We start from the raw sequence: 13,590 nt of genomic DNA on the forward strand, positions 1-13,590 counted from the left end.
CATAATCTTTCCAAAACAAATCTAAAACTGCAGAACTGGCCTTGAACCCACAGTAGCAGCGAACCCGAACATCATCTCTATTTAAAACATTAAAAACAGCAGATCACAGTAGGTAAGGCATATCAAGACGAAGTTCTTAAACATTGAGACAAGAAATGTATTTTATTCTAATGATTTATTTACAAGTATAAGGCGAAATGAGCTCTTTTTCTATATACTAGTTTAAAAAAAGAGCCTTTGTCATCCCATATCACTGTGCTTACATTAGTAATCATCTCAACACTGTAGTACATTAATAACAAAAACATCTTTAAAAGACAAGATACATGTGCTTGACAGCGTCACAAACTTTTTTTTGTATAAAAACAAACTTGTGATAAAGTGTGCCAGTAGACAAAAAAAAAAAGGAAAACAATAATCAGGCTTATTTATTAGCATATGGCAGAGTGGTGATGTGCACTAATCCACAGCAACCAATGAGAAACCAGCTTTAACTAAGTGTCCACATTCTGTTGCTGAAAGCAGACATCTGATTGGTTGTACACAATGCCGCTCTATGCAACATGTTAATATTTAAGCCCTTCTTTTTTTTTTTTATCACATACTGTGATTTTTTTTTTTTCTTTTTGAAGTTTCTCCCCCACTCTTTCAACATGATATGTTCAGCTTAGTCTTCATGGTCAGAAGAGAATCGATAGGCACTTTATTAAGTGGTGATAACACATCTAAAGACTTATGTAACAGATTTCATGTCAATAAGACCAACAGAATGACTTGACTTCTTAACAGTATAGAAAAAAAAACAAAAAACAAAAAAAAACAGGCTTAGTTATGGAAAGTCTTAGGATTAAATAAGGATTGGACATCTCAGATGACAACGGACAGGAACACAGCTCTGCACTGAAATATTTTGCCTGCCAATTGGATGCAGCCACATTCAGACCTATCTGCACATCTGCAACATTTAGGGAAGCCCATCAAGCAGTGTTTCACCATGCGTGGAATATGTGCCACTGGTGGCCCATGTTCTCATTACAGTTGGTGATCACCAGGTCAGGGTTTAGGATAACAGTCCACAGGAATATATGGGACCTAGAATGACAGATGTCTGGGTGTATATTATGACCTTCAGTTACGACATCAGAAAGGGCAGAACTGTGCACAACAGCATTACCAAGAATAGTTGAAGCATTAAAGCTGAACCCCAGGCAGATATAAAAGACACAACCTAATACAGCTCTCTATTGATATTATAGCATTATATTATAAATGGAAAAAGTGCAGGCACCGGAATTTGGCCTGTTATCAGCCTCCTGCAATGCACTGTACAGTAGAGCTCAGACTTGTAGAGGACGAAGCAGTAAATGGATCCAGTCATTTGTGCTGCAGTGCTCATGTGCTAACGTGGAGTATACTGATAGGGGAAAGTCAGAGTGACACAGAGATGAGCTCACTGATTTGCTGATTCTCTTTGGCCATCCAGTTACAGACTGGAGCAGGGACAAGACGTAGTGGTATTACTTAACTGAAGTAATGAAAAATCATGTCTCCTGCCCTGCCAGATAGAAATGTGCTGAGATTTGATGGACAGAATTACAAATTTTTTGGCAGGTAAAAGAACTACCTTATGTGTACTGAGCTGTTTGCATGGAGTTCATCTTCAATGTTACAAGCAAAGGTGGTACTCAGATACCCCAAACATCATGTGACAAAGCTGAACAAAGTTAAGACCTGGTTTGAATTTGTGGTTGACTGCTCCCTCATAATGGCTAAGTTCACCTTTTGAAAATAAATAAATCATAAATTCACTTTTTTTGCAGGTAAAATAATGTGCATTTATTGTTTCTTTTCTAAGGGGCCTGCAATCAGCAGATCGTGGGTGCAATCTCAGGCTCCTGCAGACTCTCAGGATAGTGGTCTACCCATACCTCCTGTACGGGCAGGCAGTTACCTGAGAGCACAAAGATAAATGAACTACCACAACGTGCTCACCAGCGCCCTTGTAGTTCATTGAGAACTACAAGCTATGGCTGATGATACTTGTAGGCTATTCATTCACAGGAAACAGTAAATGAATGAGGCGGCCGTGTGGACAGAAACCCCCCATGGCCATGCTGTTTTTAAATTGTGACAGCGGGTGTGGGGAGAAGAGCCCCAACCCGCTGTCACATGGAGAGGGGATAAGGGGTTTGGGGTGCAGATGCTGGAACATGTTAAATGTTCCACCCTAAAAACAGGTGGAACATGTCCCAAAGATGAATTTATCCTTTAAACTACAATGGCAGTGGAGGGGAGGAGGGTGTGCGTACGTTGTGGATGCAATGCTTTACATCACAGCACAACACAAATTATGCCTACTGTTGCATTCGGCAGGCAGTACTGCCCACTGAATGCAACCGATTCAACTGAATGGGGACAGTTGCAGCATGCTGGTGGGGTAAAACAAGTGAAGAGGGGGCAATAGAATGCCTCCTCACTGTCTGTCATATGACCTCTGAACAGTAATTTGAACACAGACCGGTCTTCAAAGGGCACTACATGTGTAAATGAGCCATTAGGAAAATACTTTCTTGTCCAACTGACTTTTAAAATAGTACTGGGACCTTAGCTATATCCCAGTACTGGTTTAAATGGCATTGGAAATCAGAGGTTCTAGAGGATCCAAGCACAGGTTAAGCTTGAATAACTGGCTGTGAGCGTCAACTAGCATCCAACACTAAACCCAGGAATAATCAGAACCGAGACTTGAGAGCGCTCAATAGAAGCTCTTCTAGCAGATCATTGTAAACACAAGGCTTCCACATAGCGTTTACACTGGGAGTGTAACATTACTTTTTGGTATGGAGGTCAGGACAGAGTCCAGTGACTCCCTGCAGCAACAGATTACTGCTATAACAGATTAAGAAATGTGATAATATGAGATGAATGTTTCACGATATAAATGGCCTTCAGAGATGTGGCAGAAAGATCACAACCACCTATGGGAATTACTATACAAGAAGGTCTAGTGATGGCAGCTTTTGCACATTATAACCTGAATGGGGAATTCTTGTTATCAGATCACGAGAGCTTCGACTTACAGTGGTATTTCAATTATGTGCCAAGATTTTCTAAAACGTGTAACAGATTCCTCCATATTAGGATTACATCCTATGGAGTAAATGGAAGCACAAAGCAAATGTTCTCTGGATCCAGGTAATGTGTCACTCAGTTGGATTTCTTTTTTTTTTTTTACCCCTTTGTTCAAACCTTTCTCGCCATCTGTTTTGACAATACTTGACTCCCATCTACTATACATGAGGTCAGCAGCCAATTTATACGTACTATCCACATTAATCAGGCCACCGTTTATCAAATCACTAGGATATTTGTCTTGGGAACCAGCTGACAAGATCTGCCATGTTGGGTCTTGTACCACCTTGATAGCTGGAAAGTGTTAGACAGGAGGGTATCTCAGTTTCGTTGGCTCCATATGCTGGTGACAGCATCACAGAGGAAACGCACTTCAATGACATCTCACTTAACCATGTTATCCCAAGTTTAATATTGTGGGAGTCTTAAAGTAGAACTCATGGCAAAATTATTTTTTTTTTGGATACAGTAAGGAAAGGTTACAACCCCTGTAATGTTTGCTTTTGCCATCTGTGTCCCATTGGGGAGATTTCCCTTCACTCCCTGTCCCATAGTCAAAACAGAAAGTGAGAGGAAATCCCTCTAAAGTGAGGGAATCCCTGGTTTTCACCATAGTCACCAAAACAAGAGTCCCCATTGGCCGATTTTGCTACTATTAGTGTTCTGGGGACAACCCAAAAATTTGGATTTTCTTTTACTTTCATTCTTGGTGATAATGGTAATCAGTACAAATACACTTTTATGAATGAGGTTTAATGTGCAAAGGAAGGACCTCCCCCCCCCAAGGGTGGAACATTTACAGCCACAGCTCAGCATCAGGAGTGCCACGGTTCTTGGGCTTCCTTAGAGTTGTGAAGGCAATCATTTCCTTAAAGCAGTAGTGAAGGTTGATAAAAAAAAACACTCCCTGCAAGGTAAAGGCATAATGTGCTAGTATGCATTGCATCCTAGCATATTATGAAAGACTTACCTTGAAATGAAGCCCTCCAGTGGTGCGCGGTCATCGCTGCAGAGGCTTTCATCTTCACCCGGTTCCTTCCAGGTTCACAGGCTGCGGCTGCTCTAATGGCCAAGCCCTATGACATCACTCCCAGCGCATGCATCCGGGAGTCAAGGCTGCAGCACAAAGCTCTGAAGGGATAGTGCATGCGCCGGTGATGTCGCTGGCTGCTACCCACTAGAATATCTCCTAAATGGTGTACTTTTAGAAGATATTAATTTTACCTACAGGTGAGCTTTATTATAAGCTTACCTATAGGTAAAAATAAAAAGAGAGCGTTTACTACCACTTGTATGATTTGAGCATGCAAAAGGAAAAATTCTGGTTTAGCTTACAAATGACCTGCCTTCACTCTTGTAGAAGAGGGATAAACTTAAAAATAACAACAAATTCCTAACCATTCTTAGAAATCTGAATATGATTAAATACATTCCAGAAATAAAAAAATGCTTACATAAAATCCAGGCATGTACAACCTACCACTTAAAGGATATTCATGGATAGGACAAACATCTTTATACAAATTTCTTTGAGATGAAAGGCAATTGTAAAAAAGTGAATATCTCACAATTTTTTTTCCTTTTAGATACATAACAAATTACAACATAAACATAATCAGCTTTATAACTGCTTAAAAACAAACCAAAGTGAGTAGTGTAAATGATTAAATGACCGATCTTGGGCTGCATAACAAGAAAATAATACTTTAGTCAACTGTTCCACATATGTATAAAAAGAAAATAAAAGAAACCATTGAGTAGAAACCTCAATTCATTCCGTTCCCACAATATATTATGTCAGTAAAAAATAAACAAAAAGATACATGGCAAAACAAAACGAAAAGCATGGCAGTCATTTCTTGACTCTTCATGAAACTCAGCTGAACGACATGATCTTCGGGGGGAAAAGATTAAATGTCACCAGTGATTGTCTTATCATAAAACATCCTTCCATGTAGATAACACTTCAGACCAAGAAGACGAGGGCAAGGAGACAAGAAGAGAGGTCCATTGTTGCTTTGCCCGTATTGCAAAAGGCACTAAAAAGAAGCATGATGTGTACCACAGTATCATTCCATTTAAAAAATAATACAAAGTCTTCCATGAAAATAATTATTGCCTTTAATTGTTTAATAGTGTTCAGTGTTCCTCAGGAGTAGAAGGGTCTCCCCTGTTCTTGCGGCAATCGGTTCAGCCGCGCTACCTGAGACGGAGATGGTGGGACGTCTTGACGGAAAGGACCTTTAGACTGCGTGTAATTTGAGTCATAATTGTCTGATCCTTCAGACACCTTTTTTTTAAGCTGCTGTTCTTTCCGCCTCTGTTCCTGTCTGAGAAGTTCTTGGGTTTCCATCATGACCCTGGCATTAAATCCATGTCCACCCATGTAGCCATTCCTTGAGCCCTGGTAGCTGGAATATCGAGGATTCTCCTTGGCACTCTGGAAACCCTCTCCAGGGGGATAAGCTTGTTCCCATGAGTCTTGAGAGACAGAGCTAGGATTTTTGCGACTTTGCCTGCATATGAATAAAACAAAGGGTTGTTAGCTTTGCAGTGTAGGTAAACCCTTATGGGGAACTTTGGTCTGTTAAATTTAGCATTTATAATATATGTTATATTAGCATTTTGTTATATCTGTTTGATAAGTGCAAAAAAAAAAATTCAGTTATCCCGAGTCCTGTGCACACTTCATGTGTTATCTCAAGGTAAGCAAGTAGCTCCAGAACATTTAGCCCTGGTTCACACTGATGCATTCCAGAAAGCATGGAATTGCATGACAAGTGAAAGAACATGAGTTTTTATCGATGCGTTTTGAAAAAGGGTTCTGTGTGAGTTTAGTTCAGTGTGATTTGTAGCTCCACAGACTTGAAATGAAACTGCATGCTCTGGGCGCTAGGAGATTCCAGTTCCAACTCGCACTTGAGCTGCTCCTGAAATCACACTGCAAAACGGATTCATCTCACACCGCATCAGTATGACCCTAGGCTAAGTCTCTATGTCAGAGGGTTCTGGTCATTAAGTAGAAGATGCTGGTCAGGACTAAACGCTCAGTCCACAAAAATGCTGTGTGTTGTCAGCCCACAACAGAAATAAGGAGTTGAGTGCATTTCTGGCAGATCAACAGATATTTTTCTGCACTTGCAGGGTCTTAGAGGGGATTAAACATGTGGAAATTTATTGCAGAGATGTACAGCATATGACTTCTTTTGCCCTGACATACACTTATTCAATAATTTCCACACATTTGTGCTTGGCTGTTCCTTTTTCTCAGTGCAGGAACACAACCTCTAGGTGGCCTATACCATTATCTCACCCGTCCAACACACAGAAAATTACTACAGAAATAATCGACAAATCTGTCAAATTTGAAACACTTTAACCATACAGAAAACATGAATAAAAAAACAGCATCGTGAAGAGATATACAAAATGACAATTATGTAAACTTCACAATATTGTCTTCAAATGTGTACTCTTTGCAAATACTACTGCTATTACCTGTTTTATATATCTTAATGAAATACAAAAAAATCCAATTGTATAAACAAGGAAAAGGCAGTCACTGTCCATCCCATATGTTTGCCTTGAGGGTACAAGTAACGTTCTCACCAGTAATTTATATTTAACATAATCCAATGAAATTCTAAATACAATTTTGTACATATAAATATGTTAATAAAAAAAAGAGAGAGAAAACATTTATACAACAGAATAAGCCAAAACCAAAAAGAAATCACCTTTTACTGTAAGTATGGTCACTGGAAAATAGGCTCATTAGTTGCTAAGAATCGCTGCAGCTCACTAATCATATGTCCTTTTTATTACCAGAATGAAAAGAATGATAGCTGTACAGTAACCAATGACAGCTGATTAGCAATTAGCTGCTTAAAGTGCAAATGCTAGTCAAAGCTAATTTCTGATTGGCTGTGATGGTCTCTTCTACCCACTGAATTGTGTTGCCATGTTAGATAATACACCATGTACACAGAGCCGCATCTCTGCTTTTGTTTCCACTCAATCTCCATTTTTAAACAACAACCATCATCCCAGTGCCTAGTAGCTAGACAATCATCCCAATGTTTAGATGAGGAAATCGGACAAAAAAAAACAAAACACATTTTTGGAGTGATTGTAATCTGACCATTAGTACACAGCTTTTGAGATCTAAATGACAAGTTTAAGCAAAATTATCTGAAGGGAAAAACACAAAATTTGTTCTCATAAGATAAATTAACAATTTTTGTGTAATCAGTACAGTATTTGTACCAAAAAATTGAGTGACCAATAGTGCACATGCTCAGAAATGAAAGAATACATTACAAGACAATACAATACATTATGTCACTTCTGAAGTTGTATTCTGCTCTATGAGAAATTTTGTAACTTTAGTAACCTTCATTTTCGATATGAGACTAACATGCAAAAAAAAACAAACATGATCATTTGTCCAATATTTTCATCAGGTGCAGTCATAAGATTTATTTCACTTTTCTTTTTGACAAATGGCAGAGATGATCATCTCCTCAACCATCATTATTATTAATCATATATGGAACAATCTGTATTTCTCTTTGTTACAACAAGAAAAGTTCAAGAAAAAATAAGGGTATAAAAAGATGGACAATCTGACAATTGAAGAATAACTATAAATGGTTATTCCCCCCTCACCTGTATGAATATATTTGAAGATAAGCCCTTTAAAAGCAAATTTAACAACACAGAACAGAAGCAGCGATTCTACTGCTTTGATCGTAACAGAAAAGAAAAGTTGAACGAGTTCTAAGTATGGACTAAAAAGTCCTCCAGCATCATGGCTGCTGGGACGTCTCATATCAAAGAAGCATCACTGACAACTGCCTCACTGTTCCCAGCAAGCTCCTCGTCTCCCCCACTCCTCTGTCTGATGGATTGCCTTGCTTTGACCCATTTCTAGCAGCCAGGAAGAGTCTCTTCCCCCGGCCTTTCCTCTGAGGAGTGGTATTCCTGACAGTTGTGTCTGGGCTGTTTCTGATGGCTGTGCCAAGCTACATTAAGTTTCAGTACTGTAGGAAGCTGGCTGTGTGAGGACTCCTGTAGATCTGAGGTCATTGAAGTTACTGCCTCAAGGTACAGAAAGCACAGCGTGTGCCAAGAACCTTTTAATTCTATGAAGGTCAGTCTTTGAAACAACCGCTGCTTTGGAATTGCCGCCAGTTAAATAAAAAGACAGGGTTGTTGTACATAGTCATACAGTAACACTGTAAATTCATGCAAATTGTACCGTAGCTGGTGTCTGTATTATGTGCAGAGATGTGCTACTTGACCAACATCTGCAAAGTAACAGCATAAAGTGCCGCATGATCCAGAAAACTACAAGCTCATGGCAGCCAAGGCACAGGGACGTACACAAAAGTATCAGAAGTTGTAACCTATCATACAAAGTACATCAGCAGAATGTTATGTTTCTCTGCACAAATATTCTCTATACAGTTGCATTACTCTGTACCTAAAAGACTGCAGACAAAAATGGGTGCAAGAATCTTCACCAAGTCCATCATTGTCTGTTTAAAATTTTACACACATGAAAAACGTGTATTAGGTTTAAAGCAATGTGTGGTGTTTAAAGCCCAACTAGGAACAAAGCGTTTTCTTTTCGTTTTGAACAGGGAGGGGCAATTAGAACCTCTGTCAGTTTTTTTTTTTGGTCCAAACTGGGAAGATGTCCCTACACTTTTCATTACAATGAGAGTTTCACAGTGACAGGAATCAATGCAAAATTTCTCCAGTGAGTAACAGAAACGAATGTGTTAGTGCAATGGGGAAAATGAGAACCTTCTATAAGCTTTTAATTGTGCTCTGGTAACACAATACCCTTATTTGTTCACCTAGTGTCTCCAAGGGCAAAAATAAGTGAACATCCTAGCTAACAGGGTCACATTCATCAATAAAAACACCTCAAATGACTATATTCTGAATAATACTAAGGATTAAAGCCGGCCAAAGATGGATCAAATCCCTGCTGAACTGGACAAGGTTCGATCCATCTATAAGCAGACTGATTGTACCCAAGTCACTCCCATTGATCGACTTGGGTACAACTAGCATGGTCGGATTTTTAGCATGTGATTATTGCCAATGGCTCTAAAAGGGGGGAGGGATTCCCCCATCAACACTGACTGTGTTGATAGGGGAATCAAGCGATTTTCTTTCCCGTGGTTGCAGGAAAGAAAATCGCATAATCTATGGCCTGCCTAAAGAAAAATGGGCTCTACCTGAAATTGTTGTAAAGTGTGTTGTTCGGACCACAAATGATTAGTAATACTAGTTATGTGTCTTTACAGACATAGATTAATAGAATAAACTGAACAATAAAACTCTTCTTTAGGTTCCCCAAAATGAGAAGATGACAATCCTGCCAAGTTCCAAGTATGCTACCTCAACACCTAATCATTTTGAAAAGGGGAATATATACTGTTGGGTTTCCCTTGCTATATTCTGTTATCAAACCTGATTAGCATCAGAAAACAGGGTAGAGGGACTGCTACAGGGTGAGGGATGACACATATTCTTCTCTCCACCAGCAGTATATAATGGGAAGAGACAAAGACCTGACGGGTTCAGCTTAGACAGTGCAACTTGAATGTACATTAATGGGGAAAACTGACAATTTTCCTAATTTAATGTACGATAGCTGGTTTTATTTCCTTACGCAAAACACATAATTATGGTCCCTGAAAAGTAGAAATTCAATGTTCATCCAGTCCCCCCACATTTGTGATTGGATGCAGCAATTGCAGAAACCGATAACATCTCTGAAACATGCTCGATGATGGCATACACAAAATACATCTGACAGTAGCTGACACGGTCTTCACTGATCTTATTACTGGAATAAGATAAAAGCCTGAGGCAGGATCTCATAATTGGTAAGAAGGACCTATCGGGTGAGCCATCTCTACAGCTTGCCTTTATATAAGAAAAAGAAAAGTTAAAAAAAATAAATTTAAAAAAACAAAAAGGAAAAATCAATTCGGAGGCCAACTTGAAACAGACATAAGGAGTCATGCAATTATATTGCCAAGAGAAAGAAAAAAGTAAGGAAGGATGACCACCAAAGTGCATTTAAAGACAACACTTTTTAAAACTAGCTTTAGATAATGTGGGGGCTGGTCCTTCCAGTCCCTGAGACACAAGAGGAAGCAAAAGAAAGTCTCCTCAAAGTAAGGAGAAGCAGCCTGTTAGACTGTAATATTCTGATTTTCCTATTACATTAAATCCCCCATAGCGATGGTCCCCAAGACAGAGAGGATGAATCTCCCCAGTGGGAATACAGCCAACAATAGCTACCTGATCAAGGTTTTAAAGCCCAACTCAGATTTAAAAAATCCACCCTTTCAGTGGGGCCCCTGTACTACAAGTGTTAAATACTTATGTCTAGGGGCGCATAAATAAAGTATAAACACTTCTATCAAGGTCCCTCCAGCACTACAACCAGTCCCCAGCAGCCTGCTCTGTAAGCTGAGAGCAGCTCCAATCCCACTCCGACCTATAATACACAGCTAATGACCCTTTGTTGTATGCCATGACAGTCAGTCCACAGACCAGAGCTGGCCAGATTGGGTGTAAGGTAGGTAATGATGTATTTTAACCTCTAGACATAACAAGCATTTAACCCTTGCAGTGCAGGGGCTCTGGGGGGTCAGAAACCCATAATGACAAAATGAAAACAGAATTTATGAAATGTCTGTGAATTTATTAAAAAGGAAAAATTGAAAAATCACGTTGGCATACGTATTCGGAACCCTTTGCAACAACACTTGAAAGATGCCTCCCATTTCTCTTGATCATTGCTGAGATGTTTCTACACCTTGACTGGAGTCCACCTGTGGTAATCTAAACTGATTGGACGTGTAATGGAAAGGCACCCACCTCTCTATAAAAGGCCTTACAGCTGACAATGCATACTGTATCAGAGCAAAAACCATGAGGTCAAAGGAACTGCCTGCAGAACTTAAAGACAGGATTATTGCAAGGCCAATTGCCCTTTTTAGTACTGCTGGGTTTTTTTTTCAAATAGATTTGTTGAGTTTACATCTACTTTTACCTAAAATTACATGAAATCCTCATATAATTAAATCTAAAACTCATAAAAATCACAATTTTTTTTACTGCGGGTAAATCCTGAGTGTGGCAAAGTGAATAATATGAATTTGACAGCAAAGCCCTGGGACTCATTTCATTCTCACTGACATCCTTTAATTTAATTGGGGATCACATGGCATTAGTGAATTTTCATTACAGCCAGAGCCCTTCGATCATCATATTGCTAATTGGAATCGGATCAGCTGGTCATCTAATCCAAGTATAATATCAATATATTTTCATTACTGTATATGAATTAGGCTAACAGCTAAATGCAGTGAGCGTTTAATGAGCAACATAATCTACTGCAGCTCCAAAAAAATGTTAATGGCTCAGCCTACAGCAGTTGCAAAAGTTTCATATACAATCTAATGGGCATATATTACAATCATAAAAGAAAAACAACAGTAAACCCTCTGGCACGATATCAATAATCCCACATGCTTTAATTAAATAAAAGATTTAATAAACCTGTGCGCAATGCCAAGATTTCCAGAAAGGCAAGAACGAATCGTTCAAAGTTTACCCAATATGGAACGAAGAACAAATGTTCAATTTGGCCACCTCAGAAAAAGAATAAATGGGGCTCTAGGGGCAAGGTTTTGGCCCCTTTATTGACATTGATAGGCACTACAATAATCACAGAGAAGTTTCCCCATTTGTACTGTTCTGGCAAGTCCCTGTCAGACACCAACTGTCCCTGCAAGTGCACTGTCCCTTGTGAAGTTGCAGGCAGATGCATTGTTTTGACCAAATACACTATCTGGCTTACTGCAGGAGCATGAAGGTTGTAGCTGGGTCACCTGGAAATCCACCAGACCCTTGGCTCCTCCTTAGCTAGAACTTCTAGGAAATGTTAAGCAGTAGGATACTAATTATACTAATGGCAATATATTTTATACAAAATCAATTTTAAATAAGAGCCAAGTAAAGCTAATCTTACCCCCAGTACCCTTATCAATCCCCATTGTCTCCATCCTGAACTGTACTTGCTAAGGCTCATTTACTTGCTAAGGCCCCTATTTACTTTAGTGGAAAGCCCATCTACAAACCGACATGATGTGGGAGTGACTTTCTATTGAAGTGAATGGAAGGAACATATGCTATATTGATGTGTACATGATATACTCTAGGTCAGTGGTTCTTAACCTGGGTTCGATCGAACCCCAGGGGTTCGGTGAGTCAGTCTCGGGGGTTCGGCGGAGGTGAAGACCCACACCCGACTCATATGATTCGTGCAGTAAATATTCATTATTATGTTTTTGTGTGAAAATCATGTTTTAATGGTTTTGTTCTTTGTTCTTAACAGTTTTGTTCATTTTGTGCACCTATGTATAAATATATACCTAAATATATACCTATGTTTTGAATTTTAAAAATCATATTTTATTTTTCCAATTAAGAAGGGTTCGGTGAATGCGCATATGAAACTGGTGGGGTTCAGTACCTCCAACAAGGTTAAGAACCACTGCTCTAGGTGCTGGTGGAGGTGTTGTGGGTAGAAAAGGATGAGTACATAAAGTACATCTATCTTGAGAAGTCACTACTAATTGCATTATTATTACACTGCTCAAAAAAATTAAAGGAACACTTTAAAAACACATCAGATCTCAACGGGGAAAAATCTCATACTGATATGGACTGAGTAATGTGTTAGGAATGTAAGGATGCCCCCTTATTTGATGGAAATGAAAATTATCAACCTACAGAGGACTGAATTCAAAGACTCCATGAAAATCAAAGTGAAAAAAATGATGCAACAGGCTAGTCCATGTTGCTGAAATTTAATTGCAGCAACTCAAAATGGTAATCAGTAGTTTGTATGGCCCCCACGTGCTTGTATGCATGCCTGACAACATCGGGGCATGCTCCTAATGAGACGAGAGATGGTGTCCTGGGGTATTTCCTCCCAAATCTGGACCAGGGCATCACTGAGCTCCTGGACAGTCTGAGGTGCAACCTGGGGGGAGTTGGATGGACCGAAATATGATATCCCAGAGGTGTTCTATTGGATTTAGGTCAGGCTTGCATGGAGGGCATTCAATGGTATAAATTCTTTCATCTTCCGGAAACTGTCTGCATACTCTCGTCACATGAGGCCAGGCATTGTCCTGCACCAGGAGGAACCCAGGACCCACTGCACCAGCGCAGGGTCTGACAATGGGTCCAAGGATTAATCTCGATACCTAATGGCAGTCAGGGTGCCATTTTCTAGCCTGTAGAGGTCTGTGTGTCCCTCCATGGATATGCCTCCCGAGACCATCACTGACCCACCACCAAAAAGGTCATGTTGAACGATGTTACAGCCAGCAAAACGTTCTCCATGGCTTCTCCAGA

At 39.6% G+C, this 13,590-nt stretch overlaps 1 protein-coding gene across 10 annotated transcripts in view; it reads right to left on the reverse strand.

The window, feature by feature from the left end:
- Positions 1 to 143: 143 nt before the first annotated feature.
- PARD3 (par-3 family cell polarity regulator) overlaps positions 144 to 13,590 on the reverse strand; it is an 814,686-nt gene continuing 801,239 nt past the window's right edge. For all 10 annotated transcript variants that reach the window (XM_089668705.1, XM_089668703.1, XM_089668701.1 and 7 more), the window contains one exon: positions 144 to 5,648. In XM_089668705.1, coding sequence (XP_089524831.1) covers positions 5,282 to 5,648 — 367 coding nt within the window. In that variant the 3' untranslated portion in view covers positions 144 to 5,281. The remainder of the gene's footprint in view (positions 5,649 to 13,590) is intronic.

Source organism: Staurois parvus, unplaced genomic scaffold (assembly GCF_062004578.1).
Source record: "Staurois parvus isolate SC_StPar_1 unplaced genomic scaffold, SC_StPar_1.0 ptg000061l, whole genome shotgun sequence".
NCBI lineage: Eukaryota > Metazoa > Chordata > Amphibia > Anura > Ranidae > Staurois > Staurois parvus.